At 40.6% G+C, this 27,872-nt stretch overlaps 3 protein-coding genes across 5 annotated transcripts in view; 1 reads left to right on the top strand and 2 right to left on the bottom strand.

The window, feature by feature from the left end:
* The window catches only part of cenpp (centromere protein P), a 55,676-nt gene extending 51,160 nt beyond the window's left edge, over positions 1-4,516 (top strand). For all 3 annotated transcript variants that reach the window (XM_066672538.1, XM_066672539.1, XM_066672540.1), the window contains exons 8-10: positions 2,480-2,559; positions 3,171-3,262; positions 3,546-4,516. In XM_066672538.1, coding sequence (XP_066528635.1) covers positions 2,480-2,559; positions 3,171-3,262; positions 3,546-3,664 — 291 coding nt within the window. In that variant the 3' untranslated portion in view covers positions 3,665-4,516. The remainder of the gene's footprint in view (positions 1-2,479; positions 2,560-3,170; positions 3,263-3,545) is intronic.
* On the bottom strand, positions 4,504-23,733 carry ippk (inositol 1,3,4,5,6-pentakisphosphate 2-kinase). Its single transcript, XM_066672535.1, has 13 exons — positions 23,515-23,733; positions 15,459-15,518; positions 15,201-15,296; positions 14,857-14,923; positions 13,982-14,103; positions 12,318-12,407; positions 11,935-11,993; positions 10,386-10,458; positions 9,804-10,077; positions 9,292-9,427; positions 8,608-8,710; positions 8,458-8,537; positions 4,504-8,143 (listed from the first exon to the last, which is right to left on the bottom strand). Exons 1-13 carry the CDS (start codon positions 23,593-23,595, stop codon positions 7,921-7,923), a joined length of 1,464 nt encoding a protein of 487 aa, XP_066528632.1. The 5' UTR covers positions 23,596-23,733; the 3' UTR covers positions 4,504-7,920.
* Positions 23,734-25,574: 1,841 nt separating this feature from the next.
* On the bottom strand, positions 25,575-27,445 carry si:dkey-42i9.4 (uncharacterized protein LOC492503 homolog). The gene is made up of 3 exons (XM_066672231.1): positions 27,266-27,445; positions 26,948-27,084; positions 25,575-26,100 (listed from the first exon to the last, which is right to left on the bottom strand). Exons 2-3 carry the CDS (start codon positions 27,063-27,065, stop codon positions 25,757-25,759), a joined length of 462 nt encoding a protein of 153 aa, XP_066528328.1. The 5' UTR covers positions 27,066-27,084; positions 27,266-27,445; the 3' UTR covers positions 25,575-25,756.
* Positions 27,446-27,872: the final 427 nt, after the last annotated feature.

Here is a 27,872-nt window from a genome sequence, read left to right on the forward strand (position 1 = left end):
TTATCTCTGTGAGAATGAAGGGTTAGAACTTGTACAGCTGGCCTCTTCTAAAGTCTGAAATGTGAAAAATTTGAAACATATAACAGTGATTTTTATGCCATATTTTAGTTGGAAATTTCACATTTCATAATCATCAAACTATCCCTTCAAAATTATTTATATATTCACTCATTCATTGTCTGTAACCCTTATCCAGTTCAGGGCGGCGGTGGGTCTGGAGCCTACCTGGAATCACTGGGTGCAGGGCAGGAATACACCCTGGAGGGGGGCGCCAGCCCTTCACAGGGTGACACACACTCTGGCATTCACTCACACACTCACACTTACGGACACTTTTGAGTCACCAATCCACCTACCAACGTGTGTTTTTGGACCGTGGGAGGAAACCGGAGCACCTGGAGGAAACCCACGCAGACACAGAGAGAACACACCACACTCTTCACAGACGGTCACCCGGAGGAAACCCACGCAGACACAGGGAGAACACACCACACTCCTCACAGACAGTCACCCAGAGGAAACCCACGCAGACACAGGGAAAACACACCACACTCCTCACAGACAGTCACCCGGAGGAAACCTACGCAGACACAGGGAGAATACACCACACTCCTCACAGACAGTCACCCGGAGGAAACCCACGCAGACACAGAGAACACACCACACTCCTCACAGACAGTCACCCGGAGGAAATCCACGCAGACACAGGGAGAACACACCACACTCCTCACAGACAGTCACCCGGAGGAAACCCACGCAGACACAGGGAGAACACACCACACTCCTCACAGACAGTCACCCGGAGGAAACCCACGCAGACACAGGGAGAACACACCACACTCCTCACAGACAGTCACCCGGAGGAAACCCACGCAGACACAGGGAGAACACACACACTCCTCACAGACAGTCACCCGGAGGAAACCCACGCAGACACAGGGAGAACACACACACTCCTCACAGACAGTCACCCGGAGGAAACCCACGCAGACACAGGGAGAACACACACACTCCTCACAGACAGTCACCCGGAGCAGGACTTGAACCCACAACCTCCAGGACCCTGGAGATAAGTTTAATACTCAAAGTAATTAATTAACAAGGTATTTACTTGGGTTCAATAAACTCAAATAAATGATTTGTAAGTCACCGTGGCAAAAAAGTCAGCAAGTTTCTCTACAATGGACCATTTAACATCAAACCACTCTGAGCGACTTTGTTGATCAGTTTAATTATGTAGAAGAACTAAACCCATGTTATAAGTTTATATGTGGTACTCGTATGTGGTACTTAGATACAATAAGAATACCTCCAAACTGCAGGTTTTCCCAGACACTGGAAAGACTCGAATGAGTCTGGTTCCACAGGACGGGGGTGAAAACAAGCCACTACTGTGTAAGAGAAACAAAGGCTGTTTTTCCAGAGGAAATGTAGACCCCACGTTTTTATAAGGCAGCACTGACCAACAGGGAGTTATTTCTGCTCTTGGAAAACTTGATGTCTGCTGAGGAAATCTGGGGAAGAGATTATCGGTGGTGGGTTTTACATTATCACGTAATAATCTGAGGATGGAAAAGACAGATTTTACTTATTCGTATGTACTTCAAAAGCTCATGGTGTTAAAATGGGTTTGAAACCTTTGATTTGACATAAGTGTACAGGTTTAATGCTAGAACATCAAAGCTGATTTCATATTAAAAAGATTTGACAGATTTCAGATTGATGCCATTGTGTATTTATAGCAAAAAAAAACAACCTTTACTGTCTGGGAACTTTTATCATCTGCAAAATCAATACAGTCTAATTCAATAAACAGACTTGTCTGAATGTAATGAAAGACATTAAATACATCTTTAAACAGTATCAGATCGTAATCCGTCTTCTGCTGTAATCTTTAACATTGTACTGTAATGGATCCTAGGATATTTTCTTCTGTTTTCATCGGAAATGGAAATGCTACTGTTCCTCCATCTTATTTTCTGTGCTGCTGTAGGTGCTTATAATTATACCTCCGTTACTAACCCCAGCTATTAAATGCAATTGAGAGTAAAAATGATGTCTGCTTTTGATACAAGGTTATAAACCATAACTGCAATGTGGAAAACCACAGTCAAAGGCTAGCTGTTATAACATCATACATCTTTCACTGCAGAAATGTTTAGTTATTTATTGGAAAAATGACTGGGTTTAAGCAAAATCTTTACTTAATTCAGCTGGTGAATGTAGGGTCACAAAACAGGGCTGGGATTCCCAGAAGCGTCTTAGAACAAAGACATCTTTAGTGGTAGAGTGAGCATCACATTGAACACTCTCTCTCCTTGTTAAGATGAGCCTACCACGAAGATGTTTTTTGGGAAACTGGGCCCAGATGTGTTATCATATGTAGAAATGAATGAACATTGCTTGTTTCAGATAGAGGTGTGCAATAACATTTGACAACACGCCTCAATAACTAAACGTTTTGAACCTTCATTTGCAGGAGAAGTATCGAGATATGGTTCACCTTCCTGAAGGCTGCAGATCTGAGATCATGAATATCCAGAGTCCTAAACTTCCTGGGTGAGCTCTTGTGTATTGTGTGGTTGACTGGAAATGAACACTAGCTTTTGTTTTATGATGAACGAGTCATTAGACATTATCCATTCTCCTTCTCTGCCCCTCGTATCTAGTTATTAATTTCTCTTAACTTATTAAAACAAGTTCTTATTAGATCTTCCATTAGCTAAAGTTGTCCCCAGCTGTAAGTTACTGTTCAGCAAGATATCACTGGATCACACGGCCACTCGATGGCCGATCAGCAGATATGACTCACCATTTCTTTGGCCCACATAAGCATACCATTTACAAACAATATAAAAGGCAGCTGGCCCCTTCAGATTACCTAGTTTTTCCCTTGTTTGTTAAAAATGTTCTTGTCCTGTATAGTCACCATTTGGAGATAAAGTTTTTGTGCTGCTCTAGATCCTTGTAATTATATCTTCTTTACTAATGGATTTAATCTTGTGATTGATTGATTTTTATATGTATTTAGAATTGACACAATACTGTACTGATGAAAATGAACTAAAATGAACAACAGACTTGCATTAACAGTTTGTCCCTTCAGGTGCATGCACAGTGTATAGATACTGATGTGTGACATGAAATAATTGATTTTCTCATTTCTTAAGCTGCTCCATGCGTATTTACTGGAGCATCACTGTGAGTAAGGAGGGAGTCGTGGCGCCAAAGCTCGAGCTCCTGATGAGACTTCCCGAGGAAGGTGAGAACACTTGAGTGTGTGGTACCATTACACACACTGTCGACAGATTGATACTGAGTGAGAGAACACAGCTCTGTGGTTTCTGCAGAGCCATAAAGCCAGGTTTCCGTCTGGTTACCTTCAGAAGAACTGAGATAATTAGGCAAATATGCTGTGTTTCCATAAACTCTGGAAATGGTATCTTCTACCTCACGTTTTGTAATCTATGATCAAACATCTCATAGAAATATGTGAATGGAAACTTAGATGTTGCCTTTATTTATTTATTCATTTTTAATGACAGCCCTGAACATTGACACCAACAACGTGATGGAGACAGCGCCTGCGGGTTTCCAGAGCCTCCTGAAGATTTTTGGAGTGGAAACTTCAATTGAAAGTTTGATCAGATCCCTGTGCTTCTAAAAGAGTCAGGCAAAGTAGACAGATGAACAAAACATGCACAATTTAAGATCATTTCATTATAATTTTATTCAATATAAACATCAGCGTATGGTCATCCTTTAAGAAATGTATTAATGCCATCTGTACACATTCCATCACATGTATATGTTTGCACATACTGTATGTAAATATACATCATTAGACAATAGCTAGAAAAATAAATAATTTAAATACAAAATGTGACAGCAAAATCCACTTTGTATTTCTGAAATAGTTTAACATTTTTAGTCCTTACTTCATCTGCATCACAGTGATTGTGATATTCTTTAGAGGATTACGAGGGTTTCTCATGAGTTTAAGCAGTTACACGTCCTTCGGTTTAGATGTGTGTTTCCATACATCAGTGAATGTGGATTAAATAAATAGTTCAGTTAAATATGATAACAACTGGTAAACTGAAAATAATAACAACTGGAAACTGATAAACACAAGCTTGACTAAGGCAGGCCCTAACCCATGAAGCCCTGCCACATCTTTTAAACCGCCATGAACAATTTCACGGAGCTCGGCACACGGAGGAAAGCAGCACTCACTTTGGAGTTGTTATGTAAGTTAGAATCATAATTTCAATTCATTTACCATCAGCAGTATGTACTGTTAACTCTCTGCCAGCTGCAGGGTCTGTTTTCAGGTACAGTAACATACAAAGTTATGGACTATTGCTAAACTGAGTTATCGTTTTAGGACCCATGAAGGAATGAGAAATGAGGGAGAAATGAGTGGTTAAACGACTTGTTCGGAGCATTACGATTTGTGCTGAACTATTCCTTCATTAAACCACATTCATGACACTTCAGTATGGAGAACTTTTAAGAGCTGATTTTAATGAAATCTTTTAGTCTAAGCACAAATTAATTTGCATCTCACAGACGTCTGTGTTCTATACTGATTTGTCATTAAATAAAACTGAATTAAATTTTACTCTTGGACATGTGAAGACTACATTCTCGCCCTAAAATCAGTCCGTATCACAAAAAAAAGACAGAGGTACACAGAGGAGGAACCAAACGGTTTTGGCAGATATTAAAGGCTGTGAATCTACCAAAATCCTCCGAGCCGCAAAGAGAATGAACCTTAAGGCCTCATGGACACGAAAGAGTGAAAGAGGAACACGAATCCGCACATTTGTGTAGATATTGCCGGCTTGAAACTTAAAGGGGTAAACAGGAGTCAAACTTTAGTGGTTTGTAAGTGACAGCGATCGAGGAAGAGCAAAGTTAGCAGCAGTGGAGAAGGAAAATATGTTATGCTTATTTAAATAGCAAGTAAACTGTCGCTGAAAAAAAGTGGCTTCCTTTTGCCATTCGTCAAACCTGAGGCAAATTGCAAAGAGGGACAATAAGAGGTTTATCAGCAGATTTAGACATCGATTATCAGCACCATCCCCAAACCTTTCATATTGCGTCCATAACAGCAGCAGCTGACCAAGAAACACGGCCGTAGGGTATTGTTTATAGTGTTTAAAATGTAGACTAGGGCTCAAACGTCTGATTCCAAGTAATGGAACAATTTTGAATATTTTAACTTCCACAAACAAAACATAAGCCCGGTTCAGACATGGACTTTTGTGTTCAAAGTAGAACAAGTGGCTATTAGGCCTGTCACGGTCAGGGTTGGTCACAATTGCTTGCGCTATATGATAAAGACTATTCTATATCATCTTTAGAGGGCAGCAGTGAGTGAATGTTTTGTTTAGGTGTGCTAAAGGCGTGTCTCCAGTTAGGGACAACATTGTAGTAACAGAAGCCAGGATCCAACTAAATCATTCATTCATTCATTCATTATCTGTAACTGCTTATCCAGTTCAGGGTCGCGGTGGGTCCAGAGCCTACCTGGAATCATTGGGCGCAAGGCAGGAACACACCCTGGAGGGGGCGCCAGTCCTTCAGAGGGCAACACACACACTCACATTCACCCACACCTACGGACAATTGAGTCGCCAATCCACCTACCAACGTGTATTTTTGGACTGTGGGAGGAAAACGGTGCACCCAGAGGAAACCCACGCAGACACACACAGAACACACCACATTCCTCACAGACAGTCACCTGGAGGAAACCCACGCAGACACAGAGAACACACCACATTCCTCACAGACAGTCACCTGGAGGAAACCCACGCAGACACAGAGAGATCACACCACACTCCTCACAGACAGTCACCTGGAGGAAACCCACGCAGACACAGAGAGAACACACCACTCTCCTGAATTGAACCCACAACCTCCTGCTGCGCCACCGTGCCGCCCCCAACTAAATCAGTCATGTACTAATGTCCATCAGCTGAAAAGGTACTATTATGACAGGCCTATGTTTGAATAAACATCACTGTGTGGAATTAACTTCCAAATCTTAATTCCCAAATGCTTGGAATCAGAGTCGAGAGATCAGCTGCAATCAACTCCCAGCCCTAATGTTCAGACGTTTGGGACAAGACATTTAAAAATTGTTAGTTTTACCACTATGCAGTGCTGTGCTTCCTTTTCATCTGTGTGTTGTACAGAGGTATTGGCAACAAGCTGCAGGCAACTTAATAAACCAACAAACTATTAAAGAGTTTAAAATCTGCAGGTCTGACAGCTACAGTAGCTCAGCTGTACTGCATGTGCAACTTGTGTGACGAGGTGTTTGTTGAATGACTTCTGTCCATGTGTAAAATCTCTGCATAATTGTGGTTTAACTGGTTTCAATCAGCCAACCACTTAAACTTTAAATGTGTGTTTTAAGCCAAACAGCCGTGGCCTAGGATCATTTCAGTGCCTATTAACTGGATTTATAATCAACAATTACAATCTCATACAGGGATTATGCCTAGTCCTGAATTTCACAGCATTTTAAAATAAAGGTTTTCCCACTGAATGTAATACATATCCCAGGAATAAACTTCCTGATCAATAAAATAGACCTCGATGAATCACGTGAACGAGAGAAATACATGTGTTTTTCAACCTAATCTCTATCAGCTGTTTCTGCAGCGTAAGATCACCGTTGTCCCAGTCCGTATGTGCTTGGAAAGGAACAAAAAGATAAATAAATCTGTGGCAAAATAAAGAGGATAGCCCTGTGCAAATGTTGAAAAATGCTGGAGATTTCCTGCAGTAATTCGCCTTAATCTACTAACTCCATGAATTTTGGTTTTGAAAAAAAAAGCTGGGAGTGTTAAGATATTTCAAGCCTTCGCAAACAAAGGAATCTTCAGGAAATATACTTTTAACAACACTACCTTTTATAGTCACCATAATACAGTACTTAACCAGAGATTAGTTCTTTTTTATTATTAAAGTAAAGGTATTTAGAGGAGGAAAAAAACACATTATAAAGGAATACCACTAATTTTATACTTAATCCTTTAGAAATCTTGAGGAATCAGTGGAATCCCCCTTTAATGTGTATTCCGTTTCTTGTTAGTACAGTATTCCGGACAGAAACTTATGCGGGAAGTGGTCACAGCCCTAAAGACGTACAACAGAGCAGTAGTCTCATTTTACCTCAAGTAACCATCTTTATTATTTTTAGTCTCTAAAAAGGAGACACTAGCACACACAGATTATCTCAAACGGCTCCCTACTCCCCCTGTAGGGCACAATGCAGGTCTACACTCAAAAGTTTGCTTATAATACTCTTAGAAACTGATTTATATTCAACCACACATTACAGGTCACTGTATGTGATATTTTGAGCACTTTTCTGACTTCTGCAGTGCACTATGAAGGGAGTTGGGAGTGATCTGGGACACATCCATAACTGAGAACCTTCCTGTTCAGTTCCAGCAACTTCATACTTAGAAAATATTGAAATAAAACTAATTGGTTGAGGAAACCACCACACAAGCCACATTTGGCACTTCGTTACCAACCGCTCCCCCACACATATCTTTCTCTCTCATCCTCCCTCCTTGACCCAGGGCACTGTGCTTGGAGGCCAGCCTCTGTTAATTATGTGCCCCCCCCCCCTCTTCCCCAAGAGGAGAAACAACTGGATGAACACCAACAGGACCCCATACCCACTTAAAATCACGGACAGAGCCCCAGTCACTTTCACATTTAAAGAATATGGCACGTGTCGTACAAGGAGAGGAGGAGGAGGGCTGATGGGGAAAAAATGTGATTCAACCTTCAGTTTTTGCATGTTTGTGTTTGTTTTTGTTTTTTTTCTTTTCTTTTCTCTGTTCACATCAAAAGCAGCACTCTGGAGTAGTGAAAGAGAAGAGAGGTGTTTCATACGGGGTGAAAGAGGAGCGTGCAGTCCTGCTCTGTGTAAAGGCTGGAGGGAGGAGGCTCTTGGCTGCTGTGGGTGCTCCTCAGGTAGTAGTTGACGATTTTGGAGTCCAATTTGTACTGGTGCAGGATGCTGTCATAAGGTTTGGGGTCCAGGTCCAGGATGGACACAGAGTACGTGAAGCGCGGTTTCGGAGGTTGGATCTCCAAACTCGGCTGTAGTCTACAAGAAAATCATAAGTCGCTTCAGTAGAATACAAATCTTCACATGCTCTGAAAACAACTGTTTAATGCTGCAAGCTAAATTTGTTGTTTATTTACATCCATCTGCAAATTAAAGATGACTATAATGCACGACATCTAAGATCATAATTGTCTCGTTTATGCAGTTTACTAATTAGATTTTATTAGTCATCAAGGGATGACAGCTTTGACAGAGAGTCCTTGTCCTAAACTGAAACTGCTATAATGAATTAATAATGTGAGGCCAAAATTGAAATTCTTTCTCTCGCCCTAAATATAAAACAGAATACTTACTTTTCATCTTCTCTACAAGGTGCGAATGTTATCATGACGGAGCAGTCCTTGGCTGTCATTGCGACTCTGTACTGAAGAACCTAGAGTTCCAGAGTTTAGAGTCAGTTTTTGTCCTTTAATTACATAATAAAATAATAAAAACAATAATACCTTTCCAACGGCATACTCTATAGATCCATCATCTTCAGAGGGACATGTTTTCACCTTCTCAAGGAAACCCTCGTCGTAAGGGCCATCGATTTGCAGCCGGTTCCTAAAGAACAGGAATCCAAAGTCTTTTACTTCTCCTTTAATCATTAAAAAGTCATTAAAAAGGTATCTGTGATTAAATGTGTGTTTTAAAGAAGGAAATGTGAGGTTACCCCACACATCTCTCAACCCTTTCACCATGAACATCATTACACTTCTACATGTCACCTTGTGCATTGCGCCCCCTAGCGCTTATAACATCCCATTACAGTCTACAACAGTGATATTCAAGATAAGACACGCTGTTAAAAGCTCCTTAAAAGTAATGAAAAATTGAGAGCCTATTATAGGGCCCTGTAGAAAGGCATCTATTTGCAAAATATGTTGAAGATTTGCAAGCATCCACTACATGCAAGTCAATAACACTACAGTCGGGAATAGCATACACGCTACAGGCTGCAAAGTACAGAACATATTTCTAATAAAGTGATAAAATGCATATTCAAAATTATTTTTGCATCTTGTTTTGCCCTTAAATTATATCATTTATTTGCAATGTAACTCTTGGACTAGTTTGGGGAGGGTTTTTATTTGTGAGAGTAAACATGGCTGGTTTGACAAAATTAAGAGCTAAACCAGTCTTACCTCTCCTTAGGAAACTCCTCCAGATACTGCTCCACTCTCTTGTACAAAGGATAAATTCCTTCAACATCTAAGTTGTCCAATGTTTGAACTTGGAGGATTTTTGCGAGGACAGAGTCTTTGGGGAGACCGTGACTTCCTGGGGATACAGAATTGAAAGTGAAATTTTAGAGCTCTCTTCACAAGATAAAACTTTTCTGGGTTTCTAATGAAACATGTCAAAACCTCACATTGCTCAAACCCCTCAGCACCTGCTGTTTAAATGATAAAGAGCTGCTGCTTCTGCTCTCAGTTCTTATTTTTGCACAGTATGGTTTCGCATGTAGTTACCTTATTTCTCTTTTCTCATTGTGTCAAGTTTCATGCGGTTTAACCATCTGTGCAAACCCATGTGCAAAAGCAGAACCCCGTTTGGTGCTAACCACATTTGAATACTACTTCCCTGCTGACTAGAAAGAACCATGGGTTTTAATATAGTATTTACAGAAATTTGTCATTTAAAACGTTAAACTCACCGTTGCGGAGCACTTCTCCGTGCAGTGGACTGGCCTCGCACTGTCGTCTGCTCTCAGTGAGTTGAACCTTTCGCGGCTCGGAGCGGTTGGAGTCTCCACTGAGCAGAGCGCTGCAGATCACCTGGATGAACTCGTTAAAGATGGCTTTGCTCGACTGGTGACTGTTGTACAGGCCGTTGCTGTGGTGGAAGTAGGGCCACAGGTGCTGGATGAGCTCATTCAAGTCTGGTTGCTGCTTGGCATCATCTTTACAGCTGTAGATCAACTCCCCACCCTGGAAGACACCCAAAAACCCCAGATGTGCATCACAAATCATGGCAATGTTAGTTCTTGATCGTAATCGTTTGGGGGCATGTTATGTTCCTGTAAGCTTTACTTTACTGTCTTATAAGCACATTTACGTAGTTATATTTATTACAACACACAGCAGTGTAAAGCCTTCAAGGAACTCAAAGCTGTGTTGAATTGCAGTAGATTTTCCAAAGGCTCCTTAATCATTTTGGACTCTGGTTCCATCTAGTGTCTGAAACTCCTGACAGATCAGAGGCAGTTTAGCACCAACTCCAGCTGTTAAAAACTTACCTTAAAGATTTTCAAATTGTTTTGCGGTTCTTCTACTAAGTGCTTGATTGCGACGTACATTCGTTGTTTGCTCCTGAGCAGAGGAAAGAAAAATCCAGAAAAATATAATGAACCCCTGATCGAAATCATGTAATCAGTGTTAGTTAAGGTTTGTTGAAATAAAGCAGTTCAGAGGTCAGAATATGAGTCGTTCCTCAACTGTCGGATCAGACCACCCTCAAAATAACAGGTGTGATGAAAGTACAATTTAAATAAATAATAATGATTAAACAGAGGTGAAGCAACACCATAGTTAATATCCCCCTGTCCCAGTTTTGACCCGCACCCTTTGGATTAGGCCGTCCTGACATTTTTAGGGTTACGGAATATGGGTTTGTATGCTGCTTATGTAATGATTCATCTTTTAAATTTCGATTAAACCTTTCAGGTCAGGGGTTTAATAATTAAGCCACTGTCTGTGGTGCGCGGTGATGTAATTATTACGTGGCTGATTACAAGCGCAGGGGCAAAGTCTGTTCATTGACTGAGCGAAGGATGGAGTAAACTGAGATATTTCTGCGAGAATCGAGTCAGAGGACATTAGAGTGCAGCTGGTTTAAATAAAGCAAGGTACAGAGGGTGAATACAGAAAAGTGGAAACTGGTTAAATCTGTTAAAACAATCCTTAATGCAACTCAGCTTTGTTCTTTCTGTTTGAAAACTAGCAATTAATTTTGCACAACAGTCCTACAACTGTGTTTAAAAATTATAAGTATGATAATAATTAAATGCTGTGTGACATGTTATGGGCCCTGTTTCAAGTCCAATATCAGGGGTTTTGCCAGGAGCCCTATACTGTGTCAGAACCTGAACAGAATTAGGGCATCCTGTGAGCTGAACTGAAACGTACGGGCAGAGCTAGAGGCAGTACCAGTCACAGATGGGTACAAATTTAATCGTCATTTGGAAAAACACATTGATAAATGTCCCATACCGAACTAGAAGACACAGGCTTTCGCTGCTGACAATGAAAAAGCAATAGGGGCTGATCTGATTGGTTCAAGCTGTTATCTGTGTAGGGGAAACACAGCCTCTTTCTCGTGTAAAACCAAACACAGGGGAAACGTTTAATCAGAACTTGAAGTCACATTAATATGAGCAGTGTCCAAATGATACACCCACATTCACAGTTCTGTTATGCAGAGGGAACTGGGCATAACGACACAAACAGGGAGTGGACTGTTCTGGGTGTGGGATTACAAACAGAACAGTACCGTAAGTGACGTCTGAGATGCCTTCCACAGAAGTTAGGCATGCACATAGATATTTAAGTTATTTGTTTTTAAAGTTAGAGGAGTTTAACCTTTATATCATGGCAGGATATGAAGCATGTTTATTTTTCTGGGATCAGCTGGTGGCATTTTTTTTGGACACCCTTCTTTGGAATTCATTCATATGTATGGCTGTTTATCACAGAAACGGACTGTAGATCCGCTCTCCTGATCCTGGTGTTTAATGTGCCAACAGTGTGTGTGTGTGTGTAACGTCTGTTGATTTTAACAGCACTCACCCTGAGAAGAGATCCAAGGGACAATACCTGCTCAGTCTGTTCCACTTCCCACTGGCTAACTGCACAAAACAACAAAAGAAGATAAACTCATAGAGCCATGATTGATTAGAGATTAACCTTGTTTTCCAACTTCGCTTCAACTGAACCAGCTCCACCCACTGAATCACAAGCCAGGCGTTTTTTTTTTTCAGCAATTTCAAGTATCACAAAGCCATGACTTCTCTTTTTCAGCAAGCTGCAGTTATGTAGGAACCACCCAAACTAATCTGGAGTTATTCATCTGTTCACTGCCACAGAACAGATGCTAAAAGAAGGAGAAGTAAAAGTCGATGTTATCGGTTGTGATATTAACGAACAGCTCCTTGTGACTTGATGGAACTCACCTTTAAATGTTGATGCATACAGAACCTGCACACTTTTCGCTTGCAGTCCTTTGTAACGTATCTTGAAAAGGGTAGAAAACCACATTTTGGCTGCAATGGAAAAGAGAGTAAAAATAAATTTAAATTTTAAGTTGGAGCAGTATGTGTTACTGTAGATTACAAGATAAAAGCTGTGTGTCGAAGCTCTAAATATTTTAATTCTAAAAAATAAACTCAGTGGAGCTCAGTGCAGTGGAGTTTTTCAAATTAACGATTAAAGATTAGAACCTTTAATTTTATTTTAAACAAATGCACACGGTGTGGTAAAAAAAATATTGTTATAGTAATATTGAAGTAATATTGTTGCACATCAGGGCTGCACAGTGGTGCAGCAGGTAGGTGTCGCAGTCACACAGTTCCAAGGGCCTTGAGGTTGTGTTCTCTGTCTGCATGGGTTTCCTCCGGGTGACTGTCTGTGAGGAGTGTGGTGTGTTCTCTCTGTGTCTGTGTGGGTTTCCTCCGGGTGAATGTCTGTGAGGAGTGTGGTGTGTTCTATCTGTGTCTGTGTGGGTTTCCTCCAGGTGAATGTCTGTGAGGAGTGTGTTCTCCCTGTGTCTGCGTAGGTTTCCTCCGGGTGACTGTCTGTGAGGAGTGTGGTGTGTTCTCTCTGTGTCTGTGTGGGTTTCCTCCGGGTGACTGTCTGTGAGGAGTGTGGTGTGTTCTCCCTGTGTCTGCGTAGGTTTCCTCCGTGTGACTGTCTGTGAGGAGTGTGGTGTGTTCTCTCTGTGTCTGTGTGGGTTTGCTCCGGGTGAATGTCTGTGAGGAGTGTGTTCTCCCTGTGTCTGCGTAGGTTTCCTCCGTGTGACTGTCTGTGAGGAGTGTGGTGTGTTCTCTCTGTGTCCGCGTGGGTTTCCTCCAGATGACTGTCTGTGAGGAGTGTGTTCTCCCTGTGTCTGCGTGGGTTTCCTCTGGGTGACTGTCTGTGAGGAGTGTGTTCTCCCTGTGTCTGTGTGGGTTTCCTCTGGGTGCTCCGGTTTCCTCCCACAGTCCAAAAACAGACGTTGGTAGTTGGATTGGCGACTCAAAAGTGTCCGTAGGTTTGAGTGAATGTGTGTGTTGCCTTGTGAAGGACTGGCGCCCCCTCCAGGGTGTATTCCTGCCTTGCGCCCAATGATTCCAGGTAGGCTCTGGACACACCGCGACCCTGAACTGGATAAGCGCTTACAGATAATGAATGAATTAAAGTTGCACATCATTAAAAACCCATATGACCCTTACGAACCCACACCAGCAGGGGTGTATGTGGTTGCAATCACAGAATATAATGTCCAAAGCTACACTTCTTCATTAAGATACTCACAGTAATGTTCCACCCCTTTACTGTAAGAGCTGCTCAAAACATTGGAAGCGGTTACAGCAGCAAAGGTCAAACACTACAAATGAAGTTACTTTCTTTAAATGAGCCCTGGAGGAAATTCTCTCATCACAGTTTCATTGCACTGCACAGCCCTGCCCTTATGGTGAAGTGCTTTATTTTCCCACACATATTGTGCAACACAGTTTAACATCAACTCAGAAATGCTACGACCTGTATGACAGCCAGAAACAATGAAAGAGTGTAATGAAGTCGTGTGACGTGTCAGAAATGTCCAACATGTTCAGCCAGTCTTATCTTGACACTTTACCTTTATTTCCACACACAGAGGAGGCAGGTGGTCTCTGTAGTGGCAGGGAGAGAGGTGGGTGAGGTTGGGAAGGCACAAGCCACAGCCGCTGTAAGTGTCCATCACTTTATCACACCTTAATTCTGTTTGAGAAAAGAAAGAGAAAAGCTGAGGAAAATTTGGGATCACCATGGCCTTTTTATTTGATATATTCCAGATCCCTAGTCAGAATTTAGCGCAGTCTAGTTTCTTTTCAGGAAAAACATTTTGAGCTGCATTTTAATTCATGTGAAATGTTATATATGAATAAGGTTGAAGTACATCACAAAAATCTGATGCCAAAACGAATATTTAAGCAGTCTATAATCTATTTTTGATCAGTAGTTTATTAACAATAACAAATACCTTCTACTTACAAAACCTGTTTAAAAAAAAAAAACACCTGGAGCTATTCAGACTGGTGATGTTTATCAAGAGGGTGTCTGTAATTAATGACTTCACACATCACTTCAGTGATTAAACACATGCATCCGGAAGGCATTTAAATCCCCATGGGTGCTGCCAGTTTCTAGTGTGTTGTGTTAACATTAGATCTTTAAGGGTCTCACAGTTATACAACTAAGTAATGTCTGAGTCACCCATTTAAATGAGCTTGAGGACTGTAGAAGTTGTTGAATTTAGTGTTTTGTGCTCAGGGTCAGCTCTCCCAGGCAGTGTATGGTGTGGAATATTTAGCATACAGACAACAACAACAACAAAAACAAGAAAAAAGTTGATGGAAAGCATCCTTTTTTTTCTCTAGACGTGATGCAGCATTTGCCTGTTTTGAGTTAATAGATTGCATATTGTTTAACCCCCCAAACACACACACACTTCTGTTTAACGTCATGCCTTACCTGGCCGCTCCTGCTGGACCTTTAAAGACAGCTGTCTGACAAATTCCAACGGCAGTTTGACAACTTCCTACAGGCACAAAAAAAAAGTTCAGTAATTGATCACATTGCACGGTCAATTAATCATTTAATTTATTCTGTCAGGACATTGACCTATATGCAATTTTGTTAATTTTATGCCACAATGCAAACATCTCAAGTGACTTAAGTTCACTTATGGAGCTAAGTTTAACATTTTACAATAACTGTGATCAGCCTCGTTATCACCAGACGCAGGAAAGTAAGTGTCCCATACGTCTGAACTACATTAGTGAATTTTAAAGCCCAGACGCAGTGTGTCGACTCACTCCACTGTGAACGTATTTCTCCCCGAGCAAAGGCTTCATGACGTGTCTGTTATAATCCACTATGTTCAGAATGTGCTGGAAAGCTTGATCTGTCGTCTGTAAGAAACAAAAACAGAACGAGGGACATTCCAGAAGAGTGTGGACTGCTTTACATAATCAACAAAGAACAACAGAAAACAACAAAGATTTAAAGGAAGTGTGGAAAATACAGTGTGTTGTTTTGTACTGAACAAAGATGGAGCAGGCTCCTACTTTTACCTGCTGAGCATTCTCAGCATCTTCAGACGGATACTTCAGCAGTCGCAGGACTCTGGAGTGCTGAGAGAAGAGACACACAACAAGAGTGACATGTTAGTGAACAAACTTTGTAAAAAGCTGATTTAAAAGCCATTTGTTGCTCATTTATTAACATAAATTAACTGGTGTGAGATTAGTAGCCCGTGAGGCCATACCGTGTGATTCATGCACATTTTAGTCACCATTTAGTCACATTTTTCCACCCAGAGGAAACCCACGCAGACACTGGCAGAACACACCACACTCCTCACAGACAGTCACCCGAAGGAAACCCATGCAGACACATGGAGAACACACCACACTCCTCACAGACAGTCACCCGGAGGAAACCCACGCAGACACAGAGAGAACACACCACACTCCTCACAGTCAGTCACCCGGAGGAAACCCATGCAGACACAGGAAGAACACACCACACTCCTCACAGACAGTCACCCGGAGGAAACCCATGCAGACACAGGGAGAACACACCACACTCCTCACAGACATTCACTCGAAGGAAACCCATGCAGACACAGAAAGAACACACCACACCTCACAGACAGTCACCCGGAGGAAACCCACGCGGACACAGGGAGAACACACCACACTCCTCACAGAGTCTCACCCAGAGGAATCCCACGCAGACACAGGGAGAACACATCACACTCCTCACAGACAGTCACCCGGAGCAGGAATCGATCCCACAACCTCCAGGTCCCTGGAGCTGTGTGACAGCGACACTACCTGCTGCGCCACCCAGTCAATTTATGTAGTTTATTTAATATAAGAATATCAAGTGTGTGTACACTACGTCATGGTTGAAAAACGACTGTCCACTTCCCAGTCCATATATGGAAACACTGGTCCAGAACCGTCCATTCAAAATCACTGTTGTAGTAATGTTAGAATTATTTAACAACCTTCCTACATCACTTGGCTTAAATGGTAGAGAATCGGGTTTGGGGCTGAGAGGGAAGAAACAATGCTGTCTCCATCCTCAACATCCACAGCTGAGGTGCCTTTGAGGAAGGCAACTTATCTCCAAATGCTCCCCAGGTGCTGGGATGGCTACATGCAGTACCAGGTGTGTTTGTGTGTGCCTCACTGCACCTAGTGCACTAATGGTTATTTAACTCTGGGATAAACAGATATTATTCTACTAAGTTCCTCCTTATAGATCTTTCATCACCATTTAAAAATCAACACAATCACACCCACACACTGTTGCTTAATCTGTCATAACTTTACATTTTGTCCTCTCTCCTCTTAATAACCCCCACCAAGGACAGGGTCCTTCTACAGACACAGTTTGGCTTGAAAAACAACCTATTTTTCCCCTGAATGACTCATTAGAAATGACTGGTGGCTAATGACCCTGTAGATATTTCCATAAATACAAGCAAAACATGGAAAACTGCAGGTTGAAAACAAAAATATAATTAAACCAATAACAAACTTTTCCAAATATATCTGGGAGATACTGGGAACTTTTTTGCATGGACATGTCTACAACAAATGTGTTTAATAACGCAACAGACCAAGGGTAAGGGGTTATGGTTAAGGTCTGGACTATTCCACAAAGCAGGATTCTCAATTAGCCAGATACCTTCAGCCCAATACTGATGGCTATTCAAAAGAAATGTCAATCACTTCTTTTTTTAATCCATCAGGCTTGACTTCAGCTTGGCAGAATTAACCTTAAACGAAGCTGAGAACCCATTTTATTTAGTAACTGGTTGCGAAGCAGCTTTTGAATATATTAGAAAGTGATCATTCCTCTGAAACATCGCGCCAGACCTCTCCCAGTGCCTTTGCTTCCGTTTTGTTTTTGCAAAATTCTTCCCTAAATAAACAGCGTGAGGAGAACAGGCGGGACTCCAAACAAGCTGAAAGAATGTCAAAGTCAGTGAACATGTGACTGTAACGTAGGTTTGAGCACAATGGCTTGGGAGAGAGAGGGAGGGAAAGTGAGAGAGGGAATGTGTGTCAACAGCAAACACACACAGAGACAAGCCCATACTGGATTCAGCAAAGACAAGGTCTCTGAGATTTAGTCTATTACAATGGTTCTTTGTTTGAAAAGTACCCCCCATTATCAAACCAAAAACTCCAAGTACCACCTGTAAGTCATATCACAGAAACCCACACTCGTACACAAACTTGTACACAAGGGATCTGGCCTTGCATCCATTTTTGTCACAGTACTTGGACTTGGTCATCCATTAGCAAATGGTAAATAAACATTTTTCTTTTGCTTACATGCGTTTGTAATCTGCAAGCGAGCATTGTTCAATGTTTCTTGGCATTTGGAAACTGTGTTGGCAGCATTCTTTATTGTGGACGAGCATCACCTCAGAACTTTACGCTGCCATTTGCCATTTCAGGAAATGTCGATCCTTCAGTAAATCCTTTCTCCAGCGAATGCTGAATGTTTAAAGACGTCATCTGGCGTACTATCTCAGATACTTCACATATCACCAGAGGCACACGTAGAGTTTTAGAAACACTGCTCTAATATATGACAGGTGAAAACAGACATAATGAGTGCTGCACTTATAAATTAAAAGTGTTCTAAACCTTTCCCTTATTAGACTTTTAGATGCAAAGCACCTGGTGGAACTGGTTTATAACTCACTTGCGTATTCACACACGTTTAAAAACTGTTCCATAATTAGGTGCTTTTCACTGCTTCGCATCAAAGACACTGAATCTAAACTCCTAGTGATCATCTGTACCTGGACAGTACTTTACCTCATAAAATTCATGCTCCCAGTGGCTGTCCCACTTTTACAAAACCTGAGCAAAAAAATTCATGAGTCATGTTGCAAAACTGAGTCATTGCAGGTGATCTCTTTACAACATCCAGGAATTTGACCTTTTTTCTCTCGAGAGGCCACACAGGTGCCTTGTCTCTTGTTATTTCAAGCCTTGAGTTCTGCAACACCATCCTGGCTGCTCTTTCTGCCATCAAAGCCCTGTAACTGATCCAGAACTTAGCTGGAACATTGTGCCACTATGTGACTCCTCTGCTGCGTTATGTTCAATGCTTTCCTGTAGTTGCCCGCATCAGATTCAAAACACCGACGCTCACCAACAAGGCCAAGAATCGACTTGCCCCTCTGCACTTGACTACGATCAAAACACAATCCATACACAGAGCCTTTCGAGCTTCAACTACAGCTCGGCTTCACCCACCGTTCTTCAAGATTCATGGAAGACAAGCATCCAGACCTATTTCTGTACTGGCGCCTAATTGAAATTGCACATTAAATGGTGAAATGAGCTGCAAACTGAAGACACAACTCTTTCAAGAGTACTTAAATCAGCACTTATATTGCACTTGCTAATGATATTCTCTGAGGAAACAGTGGAGTATGTTGTACATTGCTCTGGATAAAAGCATACGCTAAAAGCACTAAATGTAAATTGGTATAAGAAGCCCACCAACACTGCTCTGCCCGAGACACTGTTCACACCTGGAATTAACATGCATTCTGGGTGATCAGCACAAAGTACCGGTGTGATAGCAAACCTGTAGCTTAAACCTAGAGCTTTTGCTCCTCACTGCTGTGCGCTCAGGGTCGGGGTGAACAGTGAGTGGCTCATTAACATTTAAAGGAACAGGTGCTGAAACAGACCGTTCTGAACCGCTGTGTTACCACAGGGAAAACGTTGTCCTGGTGTTATATTTTTTGACTAAAGCATGTCACAGACATTTCATTAAGAACCCAAAACTGTGTTCCCCTGTGAAAAGGCTGTAACATATATCAACTTTAACATTTTAAAAGAAGCTTTGGGTGCTAGCTGTTTCACCAGTGCATTGAGACTTTTTATTTTAAAGACAGATGAAAGTATTTCCTGTTGTTTTGTGCCTAAACTGGAATCTCCCAATAATCCAAATCCAAATATACTCAAATACAGCATGAGGTGCCTGAGAGAGCTAAGGGGAATAAACAGTGGTCATGGGAAATGAAGGGAACAACTGGTGAAGTCATCCTTGTCTAAATAGAGTATATCAGTAATCTCATGAGGTTAAATGTGTGTGGGAACACACTACTCTGACAGTTATTTGGACAGTGACTAAGGCAGACAACTACGAGCAGGGACACGCCTCAATTTCTTCTTGAACATCATTTGTTTTTGTTTTTTTTTTTTGTTTTTTAAGTGCGTGACTCAACATCAGCCCCACACTGACTCTCAACACAATCTGTCACAACTGTTTCAGGCCACTGAAAATAAAGCAAAGGAGTTCTCTTTCTCCATAAAAGGTGTTAGTGGCATGTTCGCATCACAGTAGACACACCTTCAGATTAAAGCATGACCTTTGCTTTGGTATCCACTTTCTCCCTATCTTTATCCTTTCAGCATGGGCACCTAGGGTTTATACGACAGGCACGATCCGTACCCTACATACAGAAGCTCATTCATGACACGCTTTTCCATTCCACAGTCAAAATTCATGTTTACTTCTATCAATTATTTCATATCACCACGGTCCTAGTTAAGAAGGATTCCTCCTTCCTCTGTAATGGAAGTCAAGGTCAAAAGATTTTATTCCAAATATTTTTGGAACATCGCTAATGGCGCGTTCACACAGTGGTGAAGGACAGCTGGTGTGTTCAAATGATGTAGTAAATTAAAAATCAATAAAAATGGATGGAGAATGGTAACACAGTCATTGGTTTTGCAGATTTCCGTTATATGGTGTTTATATTCCGTTATATGATCTTTTGATGACTGTCGTAGGTTCAAGCTTCACTGCTGGATCATTTAAAACTTAAGGTGTAGTTAAATTGCAATTCCATGTTTTAAAAAGTGAGGTTTGCCTCCTATAAACAATAAGAGGTGCGGTCAAAAAAAGTCAACAAGTAAAGAAAAGTAGAGATAAGACGGCTAGACACAGAACATGAGACTTTTAGCCATTTCAGCTTCGTATTTGAATTTCCATTCCACTTTAAATAATGGATTTGCTTTTTTGTATGTACCTCCTCATCACATCCTGATCTAACAATGACCTGCCAAAAAGTGTGTGTGCACGCTCCACTAATTAAGACTCCTTATAAACTAAGCACCTGCATAAGGCAATATGTTGCATTAAAGGGCTCATACACTAGATTTGTCTTGTATTTACATTTCCTGCACCAATGTCCCCCTGGCAACATTATGTAATAACTCATTTTAACTTGACACTTTCCCAAACTTTCTAACTGGCTGCCCTCTGTTTGACTTCATTCAAAAAATTGTCTAAACTGAAACACGTTAATCTCATGAGGAAGTGGGGAGGTAGATTTCTCTGAAGAGGAACTTGTTCATGTGGTTTAAGCTGAAGATCAACACAACCCTGAGGTGTGATGCTTTGCTTGTGTGAGTCCCTGCAACAGTGGGGGACATGAGGGTTAGAGATTCTTAGCCAACTTCAACTGTTACAAAGAATAAATGAAAAACGAGTTCGCTGTGTGTGTTTAACATTTATGTAACATACTTGAAAAACTTAGCAGTGAATCAAAAATAGGGAAAATTCATGCTGCATCAAAAATGTCAATGTTTTAAAATGAATCCGTCTCATTGACAAACTGGTTATTCCTCATGACTCCAAAAACACTTAGAGGTTTAGTTCACAACTGATAATGATTCCTCACCATTTGCTTCTCTCCTGTCTGTGTGCTCAAAACCAGCCCCAGTGTCTATAAATAAACAAACTATCTTGGTCCTGTAGGCTAGGCTTTCAGTCTCACTCACTCTCCTCATGGCAGAGGCATCTGCAGTTTTTTAGACAACGGCGAGAACTCCAAACATTCAAAGCATGAACCGAAAAGGGGACTGCTCTATTCTTGACCCACAGGTCGGTAACATTGACTTATTTTTGCTGTTTCTGTTCACGGATGGTGGAAATGTTTCAAATTCGGGAGGCAGCTGACTGCATTAAACAAAGTGCTAAAAAATAACTTGAGAAACAAGTGAGTTTCAAACAGTGAATAAAAATTTAAAGTTAGACTTTATCCACCTACAAACGCATGTTGTATTTTCCCCTTAAACACACTGTTCCACCTTAAAGAAAAGATCAAATGTAAAATTTATAAAAGATGCTTAGAACTACGTTTCCCCACAATCGTAGACGTTGCCTTTAAAGGCTAAGCACCAGCGATATGAAAGTGTCAAGCAAATAAATACAGTGGAATTTGAGTTCCTAACTTGTGTTTATTGATAGTCAGAAAACATGTTATTTCTTATTAAATCAAAGAATAAGGTTTAAAAGACCGTTGCCCCCCACCCCCCCAACGGTGTTCGGAAACTCTAATAGGCGTCTTGCCTGTGACGTAGATGGTGGACAACAACTCTAGAAGCTGCACTTAATTTAATGCAAAATGACGAAAAGGTGTGTTGTTTTTGGCTGCAATAATTCAATGTACAGTGGGGTATGCTTTTCCAACAATATGGGCATGTAAGGACACCAACGAAAGGTGTTCAAGAGCCTCTGTAACATGGAGGTAAACAGGGTAAGGACACTACTTCGCCTGTTTTAGTTGGTGTTAGTTAACGTTAGCTTGACTTGCTAAACTCGGTGGCTCAGATTATACTCGGCTGCGTAGCTGCATTACGGAGATTTATAGTGTCGGATGAATTCGAGTTCGACTTCGATCACATTTACAAGAATAACGGTACCTCTAAATCTGAGTTTAGCTTATTGCTAGGCTATTGTCATGAATAATGTTGGTTATTTAGCTAGCTAGATACTGTCATAACAGTCAGTCATAACGGTGTTTTACCGCGGCGTTGTTCAGCTGTTGTCCACCAGTGACGTCACGGTCGCGTTCGAGAATTTCTGTAGCAAGCTCGGGTTTTTCCGTCAATTTAATAAAATTGTCAGTTTTAAAGCAAATTAAGCTGCTATTTTCATTTTAATTCATACTTATATATGTCAGTAACTACAATAATGTGAAACATTCATGGAGGTCCATTAAGTGGTGCTTAGCCTTTAAAGCCACAACATGCTATCTATAGGTTATTAGTAATTAGAGTCTTATTAGTTTTATTATCTTGTGAACTATATAGGGCGCTACGGCCTTAGCTCCTCTACTGACTGACACAGGGAAACAGAGTTTCGTTTACCAACGTGAGGTGGATAAACGGGTCAGGGATCCATTCTTATATTTCTTTCATTTTAACGTCTAAATGTGTTGATAGAAAAAAGCAGAACAATTTAAATAACACAAATATTATATTTGTGTGTTTGAGTAATAAGTGTGTCCCCAATGTGGCAGCTACTCCACACTGTGGCATTAGCTGCAAACCAGGGATATAACTTCTGTGAGAATGGGCGGGGCTAGACTGCTGCGAACCAAAAAGATGCGAGTATGTTTTATGACATCACAAAATCTGAAACCAAATCAGACATTTTCTTAATTTTACACTTTCTTAGTTCACAACAATGCTTACAAAATGCCATTTTAAACATGTTCTCTCTGTTTCCATGATATTTTCCCTTTAAATGAACCTGTCAGGTTCAATCTGTGTGTCTGGGTCATTTAAGGGGTTAAACGTTTAGTTTAACAACATACAACGTTTTAAAATTCGACATATTAGGGCTGAAATGTTTTAGCACCAACTTCGTTAATTGTTTTCAAATAGGCTTTGTTCAGTGTGAAACGCACATTTAAACCTTAAACATTGCAAACTCACTAATTTAAAAATAAACAACCTGAAGTGTACTAATTTTCGGTTTCACCTTAAAAACTAAATATTTTAAAGACCCCTGGGAATAGTCAAGACACTCAACTAAACAGAAACGTTGCTCCATTTAAGGTGGAACGGAACATGCAAATAAGCAGACGAGTAAGAAGCCAGTGATAGTTTGCACTTATTCAGCGAGGCTAACAAGTCCAGTTCAAACTCAAAGACCGTGTTCGCATTTTAAATAAAGAGCTCACTTAACTTTAGTGGCAATTTTACGTCTTAATAAAACTCCTGCCAAGGCCAAACGAGTGTATTCATCCAGTGATTGTTAATGTTACGTGGCCTGTAAGCAGCACAGTACCTGGACGTGAGAAACAACGAGGCTCTTGTTTCCTTCTCCGTGGTATTTCCAATCGTTTTCGTCCATTTTATCCAGTTCCATAACACGCCAAAACCTTCAGGGAGATTTCTGCCTTTGATATAGAGCCCGATTATTCCAGAATGAGCGAATTAGGCCGAGCTCAAACTTCCAGAGAAGCCGAAAGAGGAGCTCCGACTGGCTGAAGAAACACCGCTTTACCGACCGCGGCCCTGTGCCGCTCTCCTATTGGCTACAATTTTTCTAACTTCCGTTCTCATTGGCTCTTGGCATCTTGGGCGGGTCTTAGGCTGACGTCGTGGGCGCGTTTCGAATCGTTCCATATTATCTTCATAGTGCACTATGTAGGTAATGAAATTACAGTGAACGTTTATGAACATCTGAAAATCTACTCTTCTGGAATATCTTGCAGTAGCTACTGGAAAGTTTTGAAGATTTTATTGCGTCCATACACGAGAGTGGGGTCAGATATAGGTGTCAAAGGCTTCTGAAACGTTTAATATAGATTGGTATCTTTTTTAAACAACTGACACTTTTAGGATTGTTTAAGACTACATGTTGATATTGATTTGATGACATTCATCTGCTGTTACTGATGTTCACTTGATGATTAGTTCTGACTCATCACAAAGGGATGTACTGGTGCTCCAACACCGCAGAACAGTTCTACTGCTCCAATTTGACGAGGCTTATATTTTGGACAGTAAAACACACTTTTTTTACAGAGCAAGATATACAACATAAGTAAAGAATAGTCAGAAAGAGAGGGAGAAAAAGACTCGACAGAAACTTTAGCTTTTTATTGATTTTTATAAATATTAATAATAGGCTAAAATAAAAGAATAAGGGCGTAGCAATACACGTGCGTCAGGTTAATGACCTGTGAAGTGTACTTTATAGGGGATAGGGAGCAATTTGAGACAATCCCGTGACGTCTTCATAAATTGCGTCTCAAATCAATCAACGTAGTACACTATCTAGGGAGGGAGTACAGATAATGTTCAATGCGCTTTTGAAAGTCTTTCTTTTCTGTAAAAGTTGTATTTATGAATAATAAATGAAGCATAACATCTGAAATATGTTTGATTTTCTTAACTGTACATTTAACGTTTTCAACACATGCTGGCATTTTTACTTAGGCATTGCACAGAGGAATAAAGCAGAGGCACAGTCCATGTCTTCAAATATGTTTTAGGAATCAACACAATCTACACAGCAGAATGGGCCAGGCTTTGTTTAGGAAAAACATAGACTTTTACATTGTTTATTATCCAGCACCATTCAGCATGTATGCTGTTGCTTATTGAATCTAAGATCCACACACAAAAATATGCTTCAAAACACCTTTCTGTTTCTTGTCTGCATTGTTTCCTCAATGCAAATTGGGGCTAAGTCTAAGGTTAGTATGGTTCCATCAACTGGTGATTTACTACTGCAGCTGAAGGTTCCCAACAGGATCAACAAGGTCAAAATATTGTATAATCCAGTACTAGGCTTAACTTTCTGTAAAACCACCCCATATTTTTTTTAAACATTATCATAAATCAATAATAGAGACTGAGACAAAACCAAATGTTTTATTTCTAAAAATTAGCCCCAAAATTCAGTTTCACGAACAAGAAAAAGACTAGGTTTTTATCTATAGATGTATATATATATATTTAATTGCAAAATTATTTAGGCGCTGTAATTTAACCCCAGGTTTATCTCAAATGCAAACTACGCCCATTAGCGTTTTTTTTTTTTTGTGTGGAATGCAACTCATGTGATACACTTGAAGTAAATAAAAAGATGGGCTCTAAAAATACAACTCCACTTTCACTTTGTTGTTTGTTCAAATCCCATAAGTCCCCAACCCCCCCATAAAAGGGAGCTCATTCCACAAAGGAAGTAATTAAACCTGATTGCACTGACCAGCATTTTCTCCTAAATCTTACCCATCCAGCAGAGCTTTATTTATGTTGTTGTTCCAGTTGTTGTTTCAAAGACAAAGGCAACAAAAAGGATTTTAAGAAATTCAAGAAATCTTTAATCAGAATTTATAAAACATTTACACAAATTTACAAGTGTTAAAAATCATTGAATGAAAATATACCCATTTTCTTCAAAAATCATGAAATAATCACTAATTTTAAAAAAAGAATGAAAAAAGTCTTTAATGCCCAAATGTAAAAAAGTATAGAAATGAAAAACAAACATGACCCATGGCTTTGCAGCTTTGTAATTAGCTGGAGACGGTCATCATGTTAAAGGACTTTGAAGGGCTTGAGCGGACAATTCTAAGTTTCTCTTTGCAGCTGTCCACGAGGTTGGAGACCATTTCCGAGGGAGGCGCGGACTCGTAGAGGACACATATGGAGCCGTCTTCTCCTATACGATACGACACTTCGTAGGGGTCGACCCACATAGTCAGCTCGCTCGGTAACAGCGAGAACAGTTGCTCTCGGGTCAGTCCGATAGTAAGCGCGGCTTTACCAATCAGAGGGTCCATCTTGTGATTGATCCTAATGCACCTGTAACCTGACCCTCTGCAGGGAGCCTCTGGGAACCAGTGGTGCTGATAATGCTCTACAGTCGAGGGGGGAAAAATGCCGTCGTTATGACTGAAATTCTGGACACTTCTCATTTTAAATAGGTCATAAAGAAAATGACCTGAAGAAGCCATTTTTCCAAAAAATGGCTATTTGGAAAAATTGAAAATACAGATTTAGATGAATGAAGGAATGGCAGTAAAATAGCCAGGTTTATATTCATGCTCTCAAGTAAACCTATTCCTGATCATACACACATATATGAAGGACAATAGCCAAAGGATTAAACTTAATCTGGTTGATTAATGATGGCCTTACACCAGTGTACCATGTAATGTCACTGTAGAGGAGGTCAAAATAAAATCATAAATATTTTCTAGAGTCTGAGTCCTTCAGTCTCAACCATTTTGTGTAAAGTGATCAGGACAACTGTACTCTTGTTTTAATTGATATTCTGATAAAAATGTGTTTTTAGGCTTGGCTCACACAGACAATGAACCTGCACACGATACCCATTCTTTGTCTGTGACTAAATGTGTAAGTGTCAGACATCTTTTAAGTCTTTTCACTGTACTCTACTTCAGAGTAGGAAAGCTCATAGAACATATGGACCAAAAATTCGACATTTTCAGGTACCATTGGTAATAGATTAGATACAGACAAATAGATATATATTTTATATTTTGAGGGAAAGTTTTACATGGACATATAAACCGAATATCAGAGCATATCTCACTTAAAACAAAGGGCTTTAATTCACAAGAGACAAATATAATAGATAGAGCATATTTATTTGTATTTCAAATTCCAATTAAAACAATATTCTTTTATTTATTCTTTAAACATTACATGATATTACGTATTTATTACCCCCCCTAACTTACCACCCAAAGCGTCTTCGAGAGAAAGGCTGAAGTGGTGGAGCTGTTCTTCTGAAAGGAGCCCAGTTCCTCTCAGTAATGTGGTGATGAAGTTCACAGCGGTGGAAACCTCGGTTTTCATCGCAAAATATGTTCATGAGCTGAAAGATATAAAGACTCAAAGATGTTTAAGACCCATTTTAAGTGAATAAAAGGCGAATCTGTACATTTATTTCACAAGGAACTAGGGTTCAGTTGTTTGGCCTGTGCTGGAGGTTTGGCAGATATTTTTTTTCCTTTGTTCAAAACACTAAGAAAAAACAGCCCTTAAACGCCACTGACCTGCTCCAGTTTTTCAAAACAGGCAGCTGTGGGGTTTTCGGAAGGCTTGCGGTTCTCACGCGAAGTGCTGGAGACCAGTAAATTGGGGATTTATCGACTTTTTATCGATCACAAACTTCCGCACTCCCTCCGTGGCTCTAACGGAGAAACTGGGACTGGAGCTCAACGCTCAGCTGGTAAACACTCACGAGCGCTACAAGCAGAGCGTCGGCCAATCAGCAGCGACCTTGGTGATGACATCACACGTGTGTGTATAAACAGTGGGCATTCATTCTTCTGTGCAGTGCTGCAGTAGTGTGTGTGTGTGAGAGAGAGTGAGAGAGAGAGAGAGAGAGAGAGAGAGAGAGAGAGAGAGATTTCTAAAACCCTAGGGGGTTTCCACAAAGTAGGATTTTTCCATTAGTGACACAACCGGAGCTGAAATTAAAAAATTATCCAATAAGAATGTACCTCAGTTCTATTCTGAACTTTACACACTGGAAGAAAATAAAACATAATTTCAAGCTTGTTTATTGTCGTGTATAAAAGTAACACAAGGCCACTACTGCTACTGCTACTACCACTACTACTAAATATATATATATATATATATATATATAATACGTTA

This window comes from Hoplias malabaricus, chromosome 5 (genome assembly GCF_029633855.1).
Source record: "Hoplias malabaricus isolate fHopMal1 chromosome 5, fHopMal1.hap1, whole genome shotgun sequence".
In the NCBI taxonomy this organism is placed as follows: Eukaryota; Metazoa; Chordata; class Actinopteri; order Characiformes; family Erythrinidae; genus Hoplias; species Hoplias malabaricus.

Coding starts and splice junctions, on each gene's coding strand:
- ippk (XM_066672535.1), bottom strand. CDS start 23,595: ATGGAACTGGATAAAATGGACGAAAACGATTGGAAATACCACGGAGAA. Junction 14,104..14,856: donor GGTCCAGCAGGAGCGGCCAG/GTAAGGCATGAC, acceptor TTTCTCAAACAG/AATTAAGGTGTGATAAAGTG. Junction 10,078..10,385: donor ACAATTTGAAAATCTTTAAG/GTAAGTTTTTAA, acceptor GGTGTCTTCCAG/GGTGGGGAGTTGATCTACAG.
- si:dkey-42i9.4 (XM_066672231.1), bottom strand. CDS start 27,065: ATGAAAACCGAGGTTTCCACCGCTGTGAACTTCATCACCACATTACTG. Junction 26,101..26,947: donor TCTCGAAGACGCTTTGGGTG/GTAAGTTAGGGG, acceptor CCTCGACTGTAG/AGCATTATCAGCACCACTGG.